At 42.9% G+C, this 16,314-nt stretch overlaps 1 protein-coding gene across 8 annotated transcripts in view; it reads right to left on the reverse strand.

The window, feature by feature from the left end:
- cacna2d3a (calcium channel, voltage-dependent, alpha 2/delta subunit 3a) overlaps window positions 1-16,314 on the reverse strand; it is a 343,144-nt gene that overhangs the window by 19,918 nt on the left and 306,912 nt on the right. For all 8 annotated transcript variants that reach the window (XR_009826794.1, XM_062053832.1, XM_062053836.1 and 5 more), the window contains 3 exons: window positions 4,045-4,106; window positions 3,277-3,321; window positions 3,137-3,199 (listed from right to left, as the gene is read on the reverse strand). Coding sequence is in view for 7 of the 8 variants with exons in the window: in XM_062053832.1 (XP_061909816.1) it covers window positions 3,137-3,199; window positions 3,277-3,321; window positions 4,045-4,106 (170 nt within the window). In the remaining variant the exon portion in view is untranslated. The remainder of the gene's footprint in view (window positions 1-3,136; window positions 3,200-3,276; window positions 3,322-4,044; window positions 4,107-16,314) is intronic.

Below are 16,314 nucleotides of genomic sequence, written 5' to 3' on the forward strand. Positions count from 1 at the left end.
TATAAACAGTTTTGCTCAATAAAGTGATCGATATAATTCCTGGCCTCGAAGCATCTCGATAGACATTACAATAATTGAACGGTGTTCAATTGAACGGTATTGACGAACACCGTTAGGGCCGCTAGTTGTCACTGTCACTCAGAGTTGCATTGCAAAATTACACAGAATAAATGTGTTTATTTTGTTTAGAATTCAGATGGGATTTGATTTGGTGCGCGGCATATATTTGCTGTGCGCAGAGGACGCTTGAGCAGTGCGCAATTGCGCAGGCGCGCACCTTAGAGGGAACGTTGCTTGGCAGACCATGTCTTGTTGAAAACACGCCATTTGTCATCAACTTTTCTCTTTTTAGTGTCTCGGGTGTAAACCGTGCATCACTTGTCGCTGTGCACCTTCACTCACAGGTTACACTCGGACATAAGCACATAAATAACACTTTTCAAAATAAAAGCAGCAAAGTTGTATTGCGTGCACGACATAGATGTTTTTTCAACTTTATTTTGTAATTTGTGATTGCAGCTGTTCACATTCACTCACAATCACGCACGCGCATACGTCCACACGGAAGTAATACAAACAACGCTTTTCAAAACAAAAGCAGCACCGTTGTATTGCACACTCGACATAGATACTTTTTTAAATTTATTTTGTAATTTATGATTGGCCTCACGCGGGCCGGACTGGGACGCACAAAGGGCCGGATGTGGCCCGCGGGCCGCAGAATGCCCAGGTCTGCGCTAAACAATGTGTGTGATCTATAAAAAAGCTTGTACTATTGGTGGGCGTGTTGCGCGTGATCTACTAACACTGCGTGTACAATTCAAAAGTGGTAGATCGCCTTATTAAATGAGGATTTTCACGTGTACTGTACGGGGCATCACCCCAGAGACAATCATTTTCCTGCACATTCATTTAATCATGCTCCTACCAGTGGCATTTGCTATGTTTTCAAACATGCAGAAGACATCGACCACTTTTTATGGGCATTTTAAACACAGTCCAAAGTGCATCTACAACAGAACCCACTTTTTTTTCAGGGCATGAGGTGTGCTCATGGAGGAGAGGCTGCACTTACTGTATGTGTAACACTTGATTTGGTATGTTATTCTTATTTATGTATGGAACATAATTTATGTTAGGCAGGAATTCTATTTACATAATATTGGGTCACACTACCATTATTTTCAAGTGACACATTTGTAGTATTTTGTAATTTATTTTATATGGCCCCACATTTTGGTTCCTACCGGTTGTTTCCGTGTGCCCAAATAGGGAACGGATGGGGCAGGAGGATAAAGGGAAAAAAAAAAAAAGAGAGCGTGAGACGTGTGGAGTGTTGCTGTGCTGTGTGTGTGAAACGAAGTGGAAGTACTTCTAGCAAGGAAGACAACAAAACTATCCTCTAAACAACGCAACTGTGACCTGCCTTTAACCCACAGCCGTCAAAGTTGGTGGGAGACCAAATAATAGGGTTACAAATTCACATTTTAAGAAAGTTTTTTTAAAATAGGATGTATGTTAATAATATATATTACAAATGAAACAATTAACAACATAAAAAAGAAATTGCCAGCAGTCACACCAAAACGCATCAATTCAATTTGTTGTAAACAAAGCTCTTTATGAGTGCAACACACACTCATGTGTGCGTGATACTACTACCACGAGGTAGTAATAAACATTCAACAAAGTGACAATCAGTAACAATAATAATCCTACGATTCTCAGTTTTTGTGGACAAAGAGAGACACGGCCATTGACACATATTTAATCGCTCTATTAAAGGGGCTGTTTGCAATATTTACACAGATGCCTAGAGGGCGCTAACTTTCCAATGTATTTTACACAATATATCCCACCCTCCTACAGCTTCTGGTATGTAATGACGTAATTATGCATGTACGTATCACATGCACGCGCATTAGCTTTAGGTGTTCTTAGCTAATAATAGCAATTAGGGTGAGCGGTCATTGGATGTAAATTATATCGTAACAACAACATAACTGCATGTTGTTCATTGCTTTTCTTGGACTGCTTTTGTATATGTGCACGCACTCCCTGCGCGTACGTGTTGACATAAGTGACCGCCGTGAACACCAATCCTTTATTTCTTTTATTAACTTTGTAATCATTAAAAATACACACAAATGTGTTCTGTTAAACCACTGATAGTAACATAAGTCAAAGCAAAAACATTTACTCTGAGGAAGTTTCAAACAGCGCCTTTAAGTAACCTAGCATGCAGCTATAAAATTATAAAACGATGTTGCTAAATAGACAATATGTCTAACATTTTTTTATTTCTGACAGGCCATGCAAATATGTTGACACACACACACACACACACACACACACACACACACACACACACACACACACACACACACACACACACACACACACACACACACACACACACACACACACACACACATACGGGTTATCTTTTGGAATGGGGACCAAGTTTTTGATCATCACTTGTGGGGACCACCCTTTCTACAGGTTGTGGAGGCATACATTATAAGTTTGGCAAGTACATACATTTTGGGGTAAAATGGCCACTGCCCAGTTAGCTCATACACGTCTTTAAATTGATGAAGTAATGTGCTGATCATTCTTAGTGGGGACCCTGGGGAAAAATAGTTAATATGGTTCATGGGGACCAAATTTAAATAATTTTGCATAATTCACACAAATTTGTATGTGACTACTGAGGACCATTTAAAAAAAAAATTCAAATTAAATATGACATGATCCTCAGACTACAGCACTTTAGCTGTCCTCTTATTGGAAGTTTCACCACTTAAATGTTAAAGCAAATCCTGCATCTTCTGTGACATTACTGAAAACTGCTATTTAGCAGTAATGAAGTTGTCTGCAACTCTAACTACCATATATAGAAGGATGGAAAATTCTGAATGTGAATCATACTTTAAGGTAATAATGTTTTATAATCATGCTGTATGAAAATGTCATCCTATGGGAAAAAAATAAAAAAATAAAAATCACTTAGGCATCTTCAGAATGGAGGCCATACAGTTACACCACCAGGAGCAAGTCTTCTAAAAGCTAAAGAAAAACTATGTGCACTATATCTAGGTAATAAATAAATACATGTAATACATGCATGACTAACCAGAGTATAGTCTTCTGCCACCAGAATGAATCCGTTGTTGTCAATGAGGTAACAATTAATGTGCTATTGAAAAAAAGAAAAAAAATGAATTAAAATTTGAGCAGAAAAAAAATAATATCACAAAAAAAAAGCCAACTGACCTCATCATCACAACTTATGGAGCACTTTCCATCAAGGGCAGCACACTGGAAAAGAAGAAGTACATTTACAGTCTATGCAATGTTACACATGTTTAACTAAGAATATAAAGTTCTCTACCAGGGGCTAACCTTCATTACCTTGTAAACTCAGAGATTTAAATGTACAGTGCTTAACAGACAGATTAATGAGCCTTTAAACATGAAAGCCTTAAAAGAAAATGAAAAACACATTAGTAAACATTCACAACCAAAGTCTGGCGTACTAAAATGGAAACCAACATACTTTCTTCTATATGACCTTTTCCAAACTCTTACGTTGATTTGTCTAAATACTGTACAAACTGTTTTCATCACTATTATTTGTGTTTCGAAATAACATTTTGAACCACTGCCACCGGGCCTCCTGAAATTACTATAATACACAAACTGCACTGATAATGTTTCCAATGGAATGATTCCAGCAGATGTTGTTTATAAACCTGCTGTGATTCTCAAATAGTTTATGCTTATTACAGACATGAATTAGGCACATGATCATTTTAACTAAACTGTAAATTGGAAATAATCTGCTAAAGGTTTAAGCACACCGGCAGGATTCATGGTTTGTGGCGAAAATTATTGTGTACCTTAGGTATACAGTATGTGTGTGTGTGTGTGTGTGTGTGTGTGTGTGTGTGTGTGTGTGTGTGTGTGTGTGTGTGTGTGTGTGTGTGTGTGTGTGTGTGTGTGTGTGTGTGTGTGTGTGTGTGTGTGTGTGTGTGTGCATACCTGTCTGCTGGCTGTCCAAAATTTTCTCTGAAAAAAGTCTAGTTTCATTTGGATTCCCACAGCTGAAAAATAGGAAACATAACTACCATTATGTGATATCAGAATTCCATTTTAAAAAAGCCTCCAAACTCTTGCATTGCTGCAGAGCATTCAATAAACCAAAATGGTGAAATGGCCAATTATCTAAATCACATCATCTATAACTATGTCACCAAACATCAATCCTTCTCAAATAGTGGGGCAAGTGTGATGCCGGTGGAGGGGGTAGTGTAGTGTGGGCACGTGTGACCCCGAGGAACATGCTTTATCAATATCAGTAACATGCTTCAAACCCCGCTTTGAAACGCTCGGCACTGCAAAACGTGCTCATTGTAGCCATTCACCCTGACTTCCTAATTTTGATAAGAAAAGAAATAGCACACATTTTTTAAATTAATTTTTATTTTGCTCATCACTTTTAATGTACCGTATTTTTCGTACCATAAGGATAAGTCGCACTGCCGGTTTATTCAGGTCTATTTTCACACAAAAGATTATAAGGCGCATTAAAGGGGTCAAATTATGCTTTTTTCATTTAAAACCCTTGTGGTCTACATCAGTGGTCCCCAACCACCGGGCCGCGGCCCGGTACCGGTCCGTGGATCGATCGGTACCGGGCCGCACAAGAAATAATTATACAAAAAAAAATTATAATTATTATTATTATTATTTTATTTGAATTTTTTTTAATTAAATCAATATAAAAAATACAAGATACACTTACAATTAGTGCACCAACCCAAACAACCCCCCTCCCTCATTCACACTCATTTGCACAAAAGGGTTGTTTATTTCTGTTATTAATATTTCTGGTTCCTACATTATATATCAATATAGATCAATACAGTCTGCAGGGATACAGTCCATAAGCACACATGATTGTATTTTTTTAAGGCCCCCGGTCCGTGGGACAAACTTACTAGCGTTGACTGGTCCGCAGTGACAAAAAGGTTGGGGACCACTGGTCTACATAACATGTAATGGTGTTTTTTTGGTCAAAATGTTGCATAGATTATGTTTTACAGACCATCTTCAAGGCGCTTTCTGACAGTCGCTTCAGGTTGCGCCATTTTGTGGGCTGTCCTTTCTACGTGGCTTAACTTTGACAGCGTCTTCTCCCCGTCATCTTTGTGTAGCGTGCAAGGACGGGTGTGGAAAAAGTGTCAAAAGATGGAGCTAACTGTGAATGACATTCAAACTTTACTTAAATCAATAACGGAGCAGCATCTCCTCACCTGTGGCTCACTAGTGCAACAACGCCGGAAATGTGTCCCGTGAAAAACCCTCCGACAGGAAGTCTCTAATAACTAAAGTTCTGTGGGTGAATTATGTAAACTCACTACACCGGTAGTTTTTAGCACTTCAATAGCGAGTCTACTGACAGATATATGTTAGAACTTTATGGTACTTTATATTAGAAATGGCAACAGCGGAGGATGAACGCCCCATAAAGTTAAAGTTAAAGTTAAAGTACGAGGGGAGCACTGGGCAGCAACGGTGGCCGCGCCCGGGAATCATTTTTGGTGATTCAACCCCAATTCCAACCCTTGATGCTGAGTGCCAGGCAGGGAGGTAATGGGTCCCATTTTTATAGTCTTTGGTATGACTCACGACCTACCGATCTCCGGGCGGACACTCTACAAGAAGATAGAGAAAAAGAAGAAGCTTATCGACTACGGCGTCAGCACGGACTACAATTGCGGATGCGCGCAAATTTCCGGGATTTATGCAGATCCCAAATACACATCAGTAGGTACCAGAAAGTAAGAAAAGTTGGTTTTGAAAAATATTGCGAAACAAACGCCAGCTAATACCGGTATGTCTACTAATAAGTAAAATTGTTTGGCCCTGATACACATGCTATAATAATAACTGTATGTTGAAGCACAGTACGCCTAACTACGGTAGCTGTAATGCGCCGACAATCCATCAAGTGGTGCGGCTTTATAGCTTACCACAGTCGTACTAAAACATTTTGACACCGTGTGTAATGTTCGACTGTTTTAATGAAACATCAATGTTTTGGTGTTGTTTACTGGCTTCATCTTGCAATCCACACATATCTCTTATGTGTGGCTGCCATCTACTGGTCACACTTATCATTACACCATGTACCAAATAAAATAGCTTGGAGGTCGGTAAGCAGAACCACAATCATTCCGTACATTAGGCGCACCGGGTTATAAGGCGCACTATCGATTTTTGAGAAAATGAAAGGATTTAAGTAGAGATGTCCGATAATATCGGACTGCCGATATTATCGGCCGATAAAGGTTTCAAAATGTGATATCGGAAATTATCGGTATCGGTTTCAAAAACTAACATTTATGACTTTTTAAAACACCGCTGTGTACACGGACGTAGGGAGATGTACGGAGCGGCAATGATCCTTAAAGGCACTGCCTTTGCGTGCCGGCCCAATCACATAATATCTACGACTATTCACACACACACAAGTAAATGCAAGGCATACAGGTCACACTGAGGGTGACCGTATAAACAACTTTAACACTGTTACACATATGTGCCACACTGTGAACCCACACCAAACAAGAATGACAAACACATTTCGGGAGAACATCCGCACCGTAACACAACATAAACACAACAGAACAAATACCCAGAACCCCTTGCAGCACTAACTCTTCCGGGACGCTACTATATACACCCCCCGCAACCCCCCCGCCCCCTCAACCCCGCTCCCCCAACCCCAACCCCGCCCACCTCAACCTCCTCCTGCTCTCTCAGGGAGAGCATGTCCCAAATTCCAAGCTGCTGTTTTGAGGCATGTTAAAAAAAAATAATGCACTTTGTGACTTCAATAATAAATATGGCAGTGCCATGTTGGCATTTTTTTCCATAACTTGAGTTGATTTATTTTGGAAAACCTTGTTACATTGTTTAATGCATCCAGCGGGGCATCACAACAAAATTAGGCATAATAATGTATTAATTCCACAACTGTATATAACGGTATCGGTTGATATCGGATCAGTAATTAAGAGTTGGACATTATCGGAATATTGGATATCGACAAAAAAGCCATTATCGGACATCTCTAATTTTAAGTCTGCCTTATAGTCCGAAAAATATTATTCATTGAGTTTATGTAATTTTAATTTTCAGAATCAAATGGGAGGAGTTCGGGGAAGCCATGGAAAACGACTTCCGGACGGCTTCGAAGCGATTCTGGACCACCATCCGCCGCCTCAGGAAGGGGAAGCAGTGCACTATCAACACCGTGTACGGTGAGGATGGTGTTCTGCTGACCTCGACTGCCGATGTTGTGGATCGGTGGAGGGAATACTTCGAAGACCTCCTCAATCCCACCAACACATAAGGAAGCAGTGCCTGGGGAATCTGTGGTGGGCTCTCCTATTTCTGGGGCTGAGGTTGCTGAGGTAGTTAAAAAGCTCCTTGGTGGCAAGGCCCCGGGGGTGGATGAGATCCGCCCGGAGTTCCTTAAGGCTCTAGATGCTGTGGGGCTGTCTTGGTTGACAAGACTCTGCAGCATCGCGTGGACATCGGGGGCGGTACCTCTGGATTGGCAGACCGGGGTGGTGGTTCCTCTCTTTAAGAAGGGGAACCGGAGGGTGTGTTCTAACTATCGTGGGATCACACTCCTCAGCCTTCCCGGTAAGGTCTATTCAGGTGTACTGGAGAGGAAGCTACGCCGGGTAGTCGAACCTCGGATTCAGGAGGAACAGTGTGGTTTTCGTCCTGGTCGTGGAACTGTGGACCAGCTCTATACTCTCGGCAGGGTCCTTGAGGGTGCATGGGAGTTTGCCCAACCAGTCTACATGTGTTTTGTGGACTTGGAGAAGGCATTCGACCGTGTCCCTCGGGAAGTCCTGTGGGGAGTGCTCAGAGAGTATGGGGTATCGGACTGTCTGATTGTGGCGGTCCGCTCCCTGTATGATCAGTGCCAGAGTTTGGTCCGGATTGCCGGCAGTAAGTCGGACACGTTTCCAGTGAGGGTTGGACTCCGCCAAGGCTGCCCTTTGTCACCGATTCTGTTCATAACTTTTATGGACAGAATTTCTAGGCGCAGTCGAGGCGTTGAGGCGATCTGGTTTGGTGGCTGCAGGATTAGGTCTCTGCTTTTTGCAGATGATGTGGTCCTGATGGCTTCATCTGGCCAGGATCTTCAGCTCTCGCTGAATCAGTTCGCAGCTGAGTGTGAAGCGACTGGGATGAGAATCAGCACCTCCAAGTCCGAATCCATGGTTCTCGCCCGGAAAAGGCTGGAGTGCCATCTCCGGGTTGCGGAGGAGACCCTGCCCCAAGTGGAGGAGTTCTAGTACCTCGGAGTCTTGTTCACGAGTGAGGGAAGAGTGGATCGTGAGATCGACAGGCGGATCGGTGCGGCGTCTTCAGTAAGGCGGACGCTGTATCGATCCGTTGTGGCGAAGAAGGAGCTGAGCCGGAAGGCAAAGCTCTCAATTTACCGGTCGATTTACGTTCCCATCCTCACCTATGGTCATGAGCTTTGGGTTATGACCGAAAGGACAAGATCACGGGTACAAGCGGCCGAAATGAGTTTCCTCCGCCGGGTGGCGGGGCTCTCCCTAAGAGATAGGGTGAGAAGCTCTGCCATCCGGGGGGAGCTCAAAGTAAAGCCGCTGCTCCTCCACATCGAGAGGAGCCAGATGAGGTGGTTCGGGCATCTGGTCAGGATGCCACCCGAACGCCTCCCTAGGGAGGTGTTTAGGGCACGTCCAACCGGTAGGAGGCCACGGGGAAGACCCAGGACACGTTGGGAAGACTATGTCTCCCGGCTGGCCTGGGAACGCCTCGGGTTCCCCCGGGAGGAGCTGGACGAAGTGGCTGGGGAGAGGGAAGTCTGGGCTTCTCTGCTTAAGCTGCTGCCCCGCGACCCGACCTCGGATAAGCGGAAGAAGATGGATGGATGGATGGAGAATCAAATGGTTCAAGTCGGTCAAAACATTTTGTTTTAATAAAGATTTATTTAATTATTTCAGTCAAATTGATGCACTTTAAATATTGTCTCTCTTTCTCACGTTTTTTTCCCCCATTCTTTTTTTCTCTACAGAGCTGCATTGTGCTCTATATTTCCACAGTGGTGTGCAGACGGTTGCTCAGACAGCATGACTAGCTCACACAGGGCGCAGAAGCAATAGTGCCTTTCCATAGTTGAGAATTGGCACTACAACATTACATATACCCTTTCCCTCGACAATTCACCCTGTTACTAGTTGATGGGAGAAGAAGACATGGGCCGCGTCATGCATAGGTTTTGTGGACGATGGAGGGGATATCCCTTTCGGACGACGGCGCTTCAAGAAGCAGAGGGTTAACATGCTCCAGCTAATGCTGGGACAAATCACTAATTACTGCCCGGTAATCTCACGCCATGCCATTGTCAAGAACTCCTCATCCAAGGACATGATATGGCCTTAAATTTGGCTCCAGTTTGGCTTCCAGGGCTCTGGCACCAATTTCATGGATTTTGATGCAATTAAAAGGACTTGTATTAGCGGCTAATGGTGTCAGCGAAGAAAAATCCATAAATTGGCCACACCGTTTTATAAGCCTCGGGGTTCAAAGTGTAGGAAAAAAGTAGCGGTTTATATATATATATATATATATATATATATATATATATATATATATATATATATATATATATATATATATATATATATATATATATATATATATATATATATATATATATATAATTTAGGGTATTATGTTTTATATTTGTACAGCTTTGTGTATTAAGGGTAGTATCACATAAAGTTGTGAACTTGGTAAAACACAGTATTTGGAAAAACCTATCAGGTATGTACTTTGTGTGATTGTGTGTTTGTGTGATTGTTAAGGTCAGTTGTGTGCTGCTGTGGCCTGTTTTAGCAGTCACCCAGAGGAACAGGTGTAGATTATCACGTCATAAGTTTCCCCCGATCCTTTCAGCAGCCCGACGATTCTACACCCACTTGTAAAACCCCAAAGGAAAGGCTAATTCAAGATGCTGGGCAATGGAAAGATCCTCGTAGATCATGACGCCAAAACAGATATATAATTGTTTTACCCTTCAAAGACAGTAAACAGAAATAGTTGCAAGAAATGGAATGATGGGAAACAATCAGTTCTCAAGCAAAAATGAATGGAAATCTGTGAAAGTGCATAACAGGTAAAAAGAAGCAGTCACATTGCCTTCTCACTCGAGAACTTAAGAGTATTAAGACAAGTCCCTAAATCTGTATACTTACTAGAGGAGGTCTCAGTGTTGTATGGGTAGACATTTTTTTTCCCTAGGTATAATTTAAAAATGTGGGTGGGTGTACAGAATATATGCGCTGAGCTGGGTTTATAAATCCATATATTAAGAGTCATAACATCCACTCAAAATCCATTTATCGCCAATGTTCCATCAACATGGAAGCGATGACAACCGGCTTAAAGCCCACAGTTAATTAGAATTCTACTTAGGATTGAAAAAGCCAAAAGACAATTCTTACCACACTTGGTGCGAAATCCCCTTAAGTACGAGCTATTTTTCCCCCCACAACCGCACACTTAAATCTCCCCACACAGCAATTGAACATGGAGTTGAGCGACACACGACAGACAATTCTGACTGTCTATACTTCCAGGAACAGCATACTCCGGGACACGCAGAAGAGCTGCCAATACACCTTTATTAAAGGCCTACTGAAACCCACTACTACCGACCACGCAGTCTGATCGTTTATATATCAATGATGAAATCTTAACATTGCAACACGTGCCAATACGGACTTGCCAAACTTATAAAGTGCAATTTTTAATTTCCCGGGAAATATCCGGCTGAATACGTCTCGGTATGATGACGTTTGCACGTGACGTCACGGAGTGTGCGGAAGTATTGGGACACAATGGTGTCAAACAGCTCTGTTTTCATCGCAAAATTCCACAGTATTCTGGACATCTGTGTTGGTGAATCTTTTGCAATTTGTTTAATGGACAATGAAGACTGCAAAGAAGAAAGCTGTAGGTGGGATCGGTGTATTAGCGGCTGGCTGCAGCAACACAACCAGGAGGACTTTGAGTTGGATAGCAGACGCGCTACCGTGAGTACGCAGCTTTCTTCCAAACATTTGATCGCTTGCCCGTCCGTGCGTGCCGCTATGTGCATGTCACGTACGTAACTTTGGGGAAATATATGTGCTGTATGAACTTTACGGAAGTGAACGGTACTTTGGGCTGTGGGATTGAGTGTGTTGTGCGGGTGTTTGAGTTGTATTGGCGGGTTATATGGACGGGAGGGGGAAGGTGTTTGTTATGCACGATTAATTTGTGGCATATTAAATATAAGCCTGGTTGTGTTGTGGCTAATAGAGTATATATATGTCTTGTGTTTATTTACTGTTTTAGTCATTCCCAGCTGAATATCAGGTCCCACCCGCCTCTCACAGCATCTTCCCTATCTGAATCGCTTCCACTGCCCTCTAATCCTTCACTTTCACTTTCCTCATCCACAAATCTTTCATCCTCGCTCAAATTAATGGGGTAATCGTCGCTCTCTCGGTCCGAATCGCTCACGCTGCTGGCGTCCATGATTGAAAACAATGTGCAGATGTGAGGAGCTCTTCAACCTGTGACGTCACGCTACTTCCGGTACAGGCAAGGCTTTTTTATCAGCGACCAAAAGTTGCGAACTTTATCGTCGATGTTCTCTACTAAATCCTTTCAGCAAAAATATGGCAATATCGCAAAATTATCAAGTATGACACATAGAATGGATCTGCTAACCCCGTTTAAATAAGAAAATCTCATTTCAGTAGGCCTTTAAAGAATAACTTTGGTAACCAGCAAAATAATTCCTCTCTACATCAATAAAGCACTCTCATTGCCTACAGTAAAACCTGAGGATGTGAAGGAACTACAGGACTACAGTCTATTTCTAAGAAGCTGCTGTAATGCAATAAAGCAGTGGTCCCCAACCACCGGGCCGCGGCCCGGTACCGGTCCGTGGATCAAGAAAAAAAAAAAAAAATATATTTTTTTATTAAATCAACATGAAAAAAACACAAGATACACTTACAATTAGTGCACCAACCCCAAAAAACTCTCTCCCCCACTTACACTCATTCACACAAAAGGGTTGTTTCTTTCTGTTATTAATATTTCTGGTTCCTACATTATATATCAATATAGATCAATACAGTCTGCAGGGATTACAGTCCATAAGCACAAATGATTGTATTTTTTTATGACAAAAAAATAAAAATAAAATACCATACAATCCCCTCACCCCCGGTCCGTGGGACAAATTTTCAAGCGTTGACCGGTCCGCAGTTACAAAAAGGTTGGGGAGCACTGCAATAGAGGATCCGGCATGGTGTGACGTTTTCGCTTCCAAAGATACGGAGAACAGCAGGTCGCTTGCAGGTCAGATAATGATTTAATTCCAAAACGCAAGGCAAAATACAAAACTGGAATGAACCTTGAGGGTTGCTCGAGGCTTACTTAATTTAATAAGACAAATTATATGTGAATAAAGTAGCTGAGATAGGCTCCAGCGCCCCCCGCAACCCGAAGGTAATAAGCGGTAGAAAATGGATGGATGGATGGATGGAAAGTAAACTGTCAAAATGCTCGTAGAATGTACTGAAACAGTCGCGTAAAGTTGACGACAAACCCTCGCCGAGTGAACAACAACACAGGTATTTAAAGGGGAGTGATTAGCGACAAAAACAGCTGGTGGGAACACTAATTACTAAACAAAGGCATGTGCGTCAAATCAGCGCACCTAGTAACAAGAAAGTAAACAAAACGAGCCAAATGGTGCCAGGAACTAAACTAGACTAAAACATAGGAAAAGGGTACCAAACATAAACTAAGACATGACTCGGGTAACAGATCATAACCCCCCGACCCCCTTAAAAGACAGATTCCAGACGTCCCCAAAAAAACAAGTCCATAGTCGCTTGAGAAATTGGAGGCGGAGCGACAGGTGGAGCGTCTGTATTCCCAATGCCACCGGGAACGAGTCAGGTGGCGTCGGCGTGTAGAAAGCCTGTGAATTTGATGAGGAAGAGCATGATAGGTGTGCAATCGCAGTCCTAGCGGCAGCGGAGATCCACGCTCAGGCCCTGAATGTCGCTGCCGTGGCGGGCATCCTTATATTGGCCACATTTGTGCCCGACGAGGAAGCGGACATGGGCAAGAATAATTCTTCAGCAGCCATTGTGGTCCATGCCCAAGTCCTGGGAATGGCCGCCGAAGGCGCGGAGGGCTTCCATGGATCCTCCGTTTCCAGCACAATCAACACCTTACGGTACCACTAGTCCATCCACGCTGCATTGTACTTCTCTGGAGGGTCCCCAGTAGATTGCGGTGCTGGAGCGGAAAGTGAAGCTGAAGCTTGAGTCGATAGCGCCCCCGCTGGTGGAGAGACAGACGGTGACCTCAGTGGAAGGGGCTGTGTATCCCCAGCTTCACCGGTACCAGCACTATCCCCCCCACCAGGAAGCGGATTCAAAACACAGTCAGTAATTGGAGGGAGGAAAATTTGACTCACGACCCAAGCGTGAGTAGAAGCCAAGGGTGGGTGGGCGAGCTTTAAGCTTGGGGAACAGGAAGTGCAGGATCTTGAGTCTCACAAATCTGGGTGGGTAAAGTGGGCGCAGCTTGAGCCTTGGAAGGCAGTGCTTGAGTCTTGGGGGGAGGAGACGGATTAGCTGCATTAGTCTTTAAAACAATTTCCATATTGTCAGCAGCCTTTGATTTAATGTCACGAAGGGGAGGCTGCCTGGCAGACAAGGTTGGGGAAAAAGTGTATGTGTGAAGCGTGTCATGTACGCTTTACACACTTACACGAAGGCTACCGTGCGTTTTTGTGTACACGCGCTCGCCTAAGCTGCCGGTGGTGTGACTTCAACAGGCGCTGGTGACTTCTTGCACAGACTAGCAGTCCAAGACGTGCATTGTTTGGTGTTACATTGAATGGACTTACCAAACTTCACTTTGTGTGGACGGGAAAGCTGCAGAGGCTCGCTCTGGCAGGGTGCAGGAAACTGTGGAGCCTGCGCGTCTGGGTGGCATGTCGAAGCCCCCTCCTCCTTTGTCGACGCGCACCGAAAGTCGGCGTAGCAAAATTGTCACCGGGCCAAACAGAGTCAAATGGGACTAGATCGCCATCTGGCCCCGACATCAACTTCTCATTCTCCTCAGGTGAATATAGAAGACTCTCCGTCTCCACTTCCATGGTGAAGTCCTCCTCGGAAACCCTGTGCTTTTCTGGTGGGTTTGTCCTGTTACGATCCGGCATGGTGTGATTTTTGCGCTTCCAAAGATGCGGAGGACAGCATGTCGCTTGTAGATATAATAATTAATGAATTCCAAGACGCAAGGCAAAATACAAAGCTTAGGTATAATCCTGGCATGGAATGAACCTCAACGGTAGCTCGAGGCTTACTTATACAGTAAGACAAATTACATGCGAAGAAGGTTAACAGCCAAAATGCTCCTACAATGTACTTAAACAGTCGTGTATAGCAAACAACAAACCCGCACCGAGTGTACTGCAACACAGGTATTTAAAGGGGCGTGATTAGCGACAAAAACAGCTGGTGGGGATATAACAAGAAAGTAAACAAAATGAGCCAAATAGTGCTAGGAACAAAGCTCGACTAAAATAATCTTTAATTTACCGTATCTTTCGTACCACAGGGCAAACCGGATTATAGGGCGTATTAAAGGGTAAATGGTAATGGTAAATGGGTTGTACTTGTATAGCGCTTTTCTACCTTTTTTTAAGGAACTCAAAGCGCTTTGACACTATTTCCACATTCACCCATTCACACACACACATTCACACACTGATGGCGGGAGCTGCCATGCACGGCGCTAACCAGGCCCATCAGGAGCAATGGTGAAGTGTCTTGCTCAAGGACACAACGGACGTGACTAGGATGGTAGAAGGTGGGGATTGAACCAGTAACCCTCAGATTGCTGGCACGGCCACTCTCCCAACTTCGCCACGCCGTCACATATTATGATTTTATGATTATGATTTTTTTCTAAATTTAAAACACTATTTTGTGGTCTACATAACATGTAATGGTGGTTCTTTGGTCAAAATGTTGCGTAGATTATGTTGTACAGACCATCTTCAAGTTTCTGACAGTCGCCTTCTCCCCGGCATCTTTGTTGTACTGGTGTAGTGTGCAAGGACGGGACTCGAAGAAGTGTCAAAAGATGGAGCTAACTGTTTTAATGACATTCAGACTTTACTCAAATCAATACCGGAGCATCTCCTCCTCATCCGTGGCTCACTAGTGCAACAACAACGCCGGAAAAGTGTCCCGTGAAAAAACGTCCAAAGTTGTACTAAAATATTTTGACAGATTTTTGAGCGCCATGTGTAATGTTCTATATTACCAATGGAACATTTGAAGTTTTGGTGCTCTTTAATGGCTTCATGTACCATGTACCAAATAAAATTGCTTTGAAATCGGTAAGCACAACCAGAATAATTAGGCACACGGGTTATAAGGCGCACTGTCGATTTTTGAAAAAATGAAAGGATTTAGCTGTGCCTTATAGTCCGAAAAGTACGGTATATATATTCATGCAGTTTTACATTTCTTTTCTTTTACTAAATGAGCAATTATCACTTGCACTTTTTAAAAACAGTGCATTTTTAATAAGAAATTCCCATCACATTTATCAAATGAATAGAAATGTGTGCAAAAGAGGATGATACGTGCCCTATAATAAAAGAGCTGGTCAGATCTCTCAGGGAGGTGGCTCGCTGCAGTCAGCCATATTTTATATCAGTCCGTATTACTTTATTTACAATGATTACTGAATCGTAATCATTATCAAATTGTGAGGTGCCCAAATATTCCCGTTCCTACTGGCGATGTAGAATAATTTAACAATAATAGATGACCAAAAAACAGAATTATTAATACAGTTCTTACATGCACTATAGTCACTGCCCAGAAGGGCTGACACCGCCCCATGTCAATACAATGTATGTAAGCTTGTGACATAAATGATGGTTTAATATGACAGGGTGAAGGAAACTCATTCAGCCAAAGATAAGGATGTACAAGGGCCTATTGCAAGGAGGGCATGATCCAAGGTCATATTATATAAAGTAATCATTAAAAATGATTCACTCGTTAATCTATTCCCATTTCAACCTTTGCTCATTTTTTGCCTCTCCTTCAAGTGAGCGAAGAGCTCTAAAGAGCTTAGTGGTCCATCCATTCA

Source organism: Entelurus aequoreus, linkage group LG07 (genome assembly GCF_033978785.1).
Source record: "Entelurus aequoreus isolate RoL-2023_Sb linkage group LG07, RoL_Eaeq_v1.1, whole genome shotgun sequence".
NCBI lineage: Eukaryota > Metazoa > Chordata > Actinopteri > Syngnathiformes > Syngnathidae > Entelurus > Entelurus aequoreus.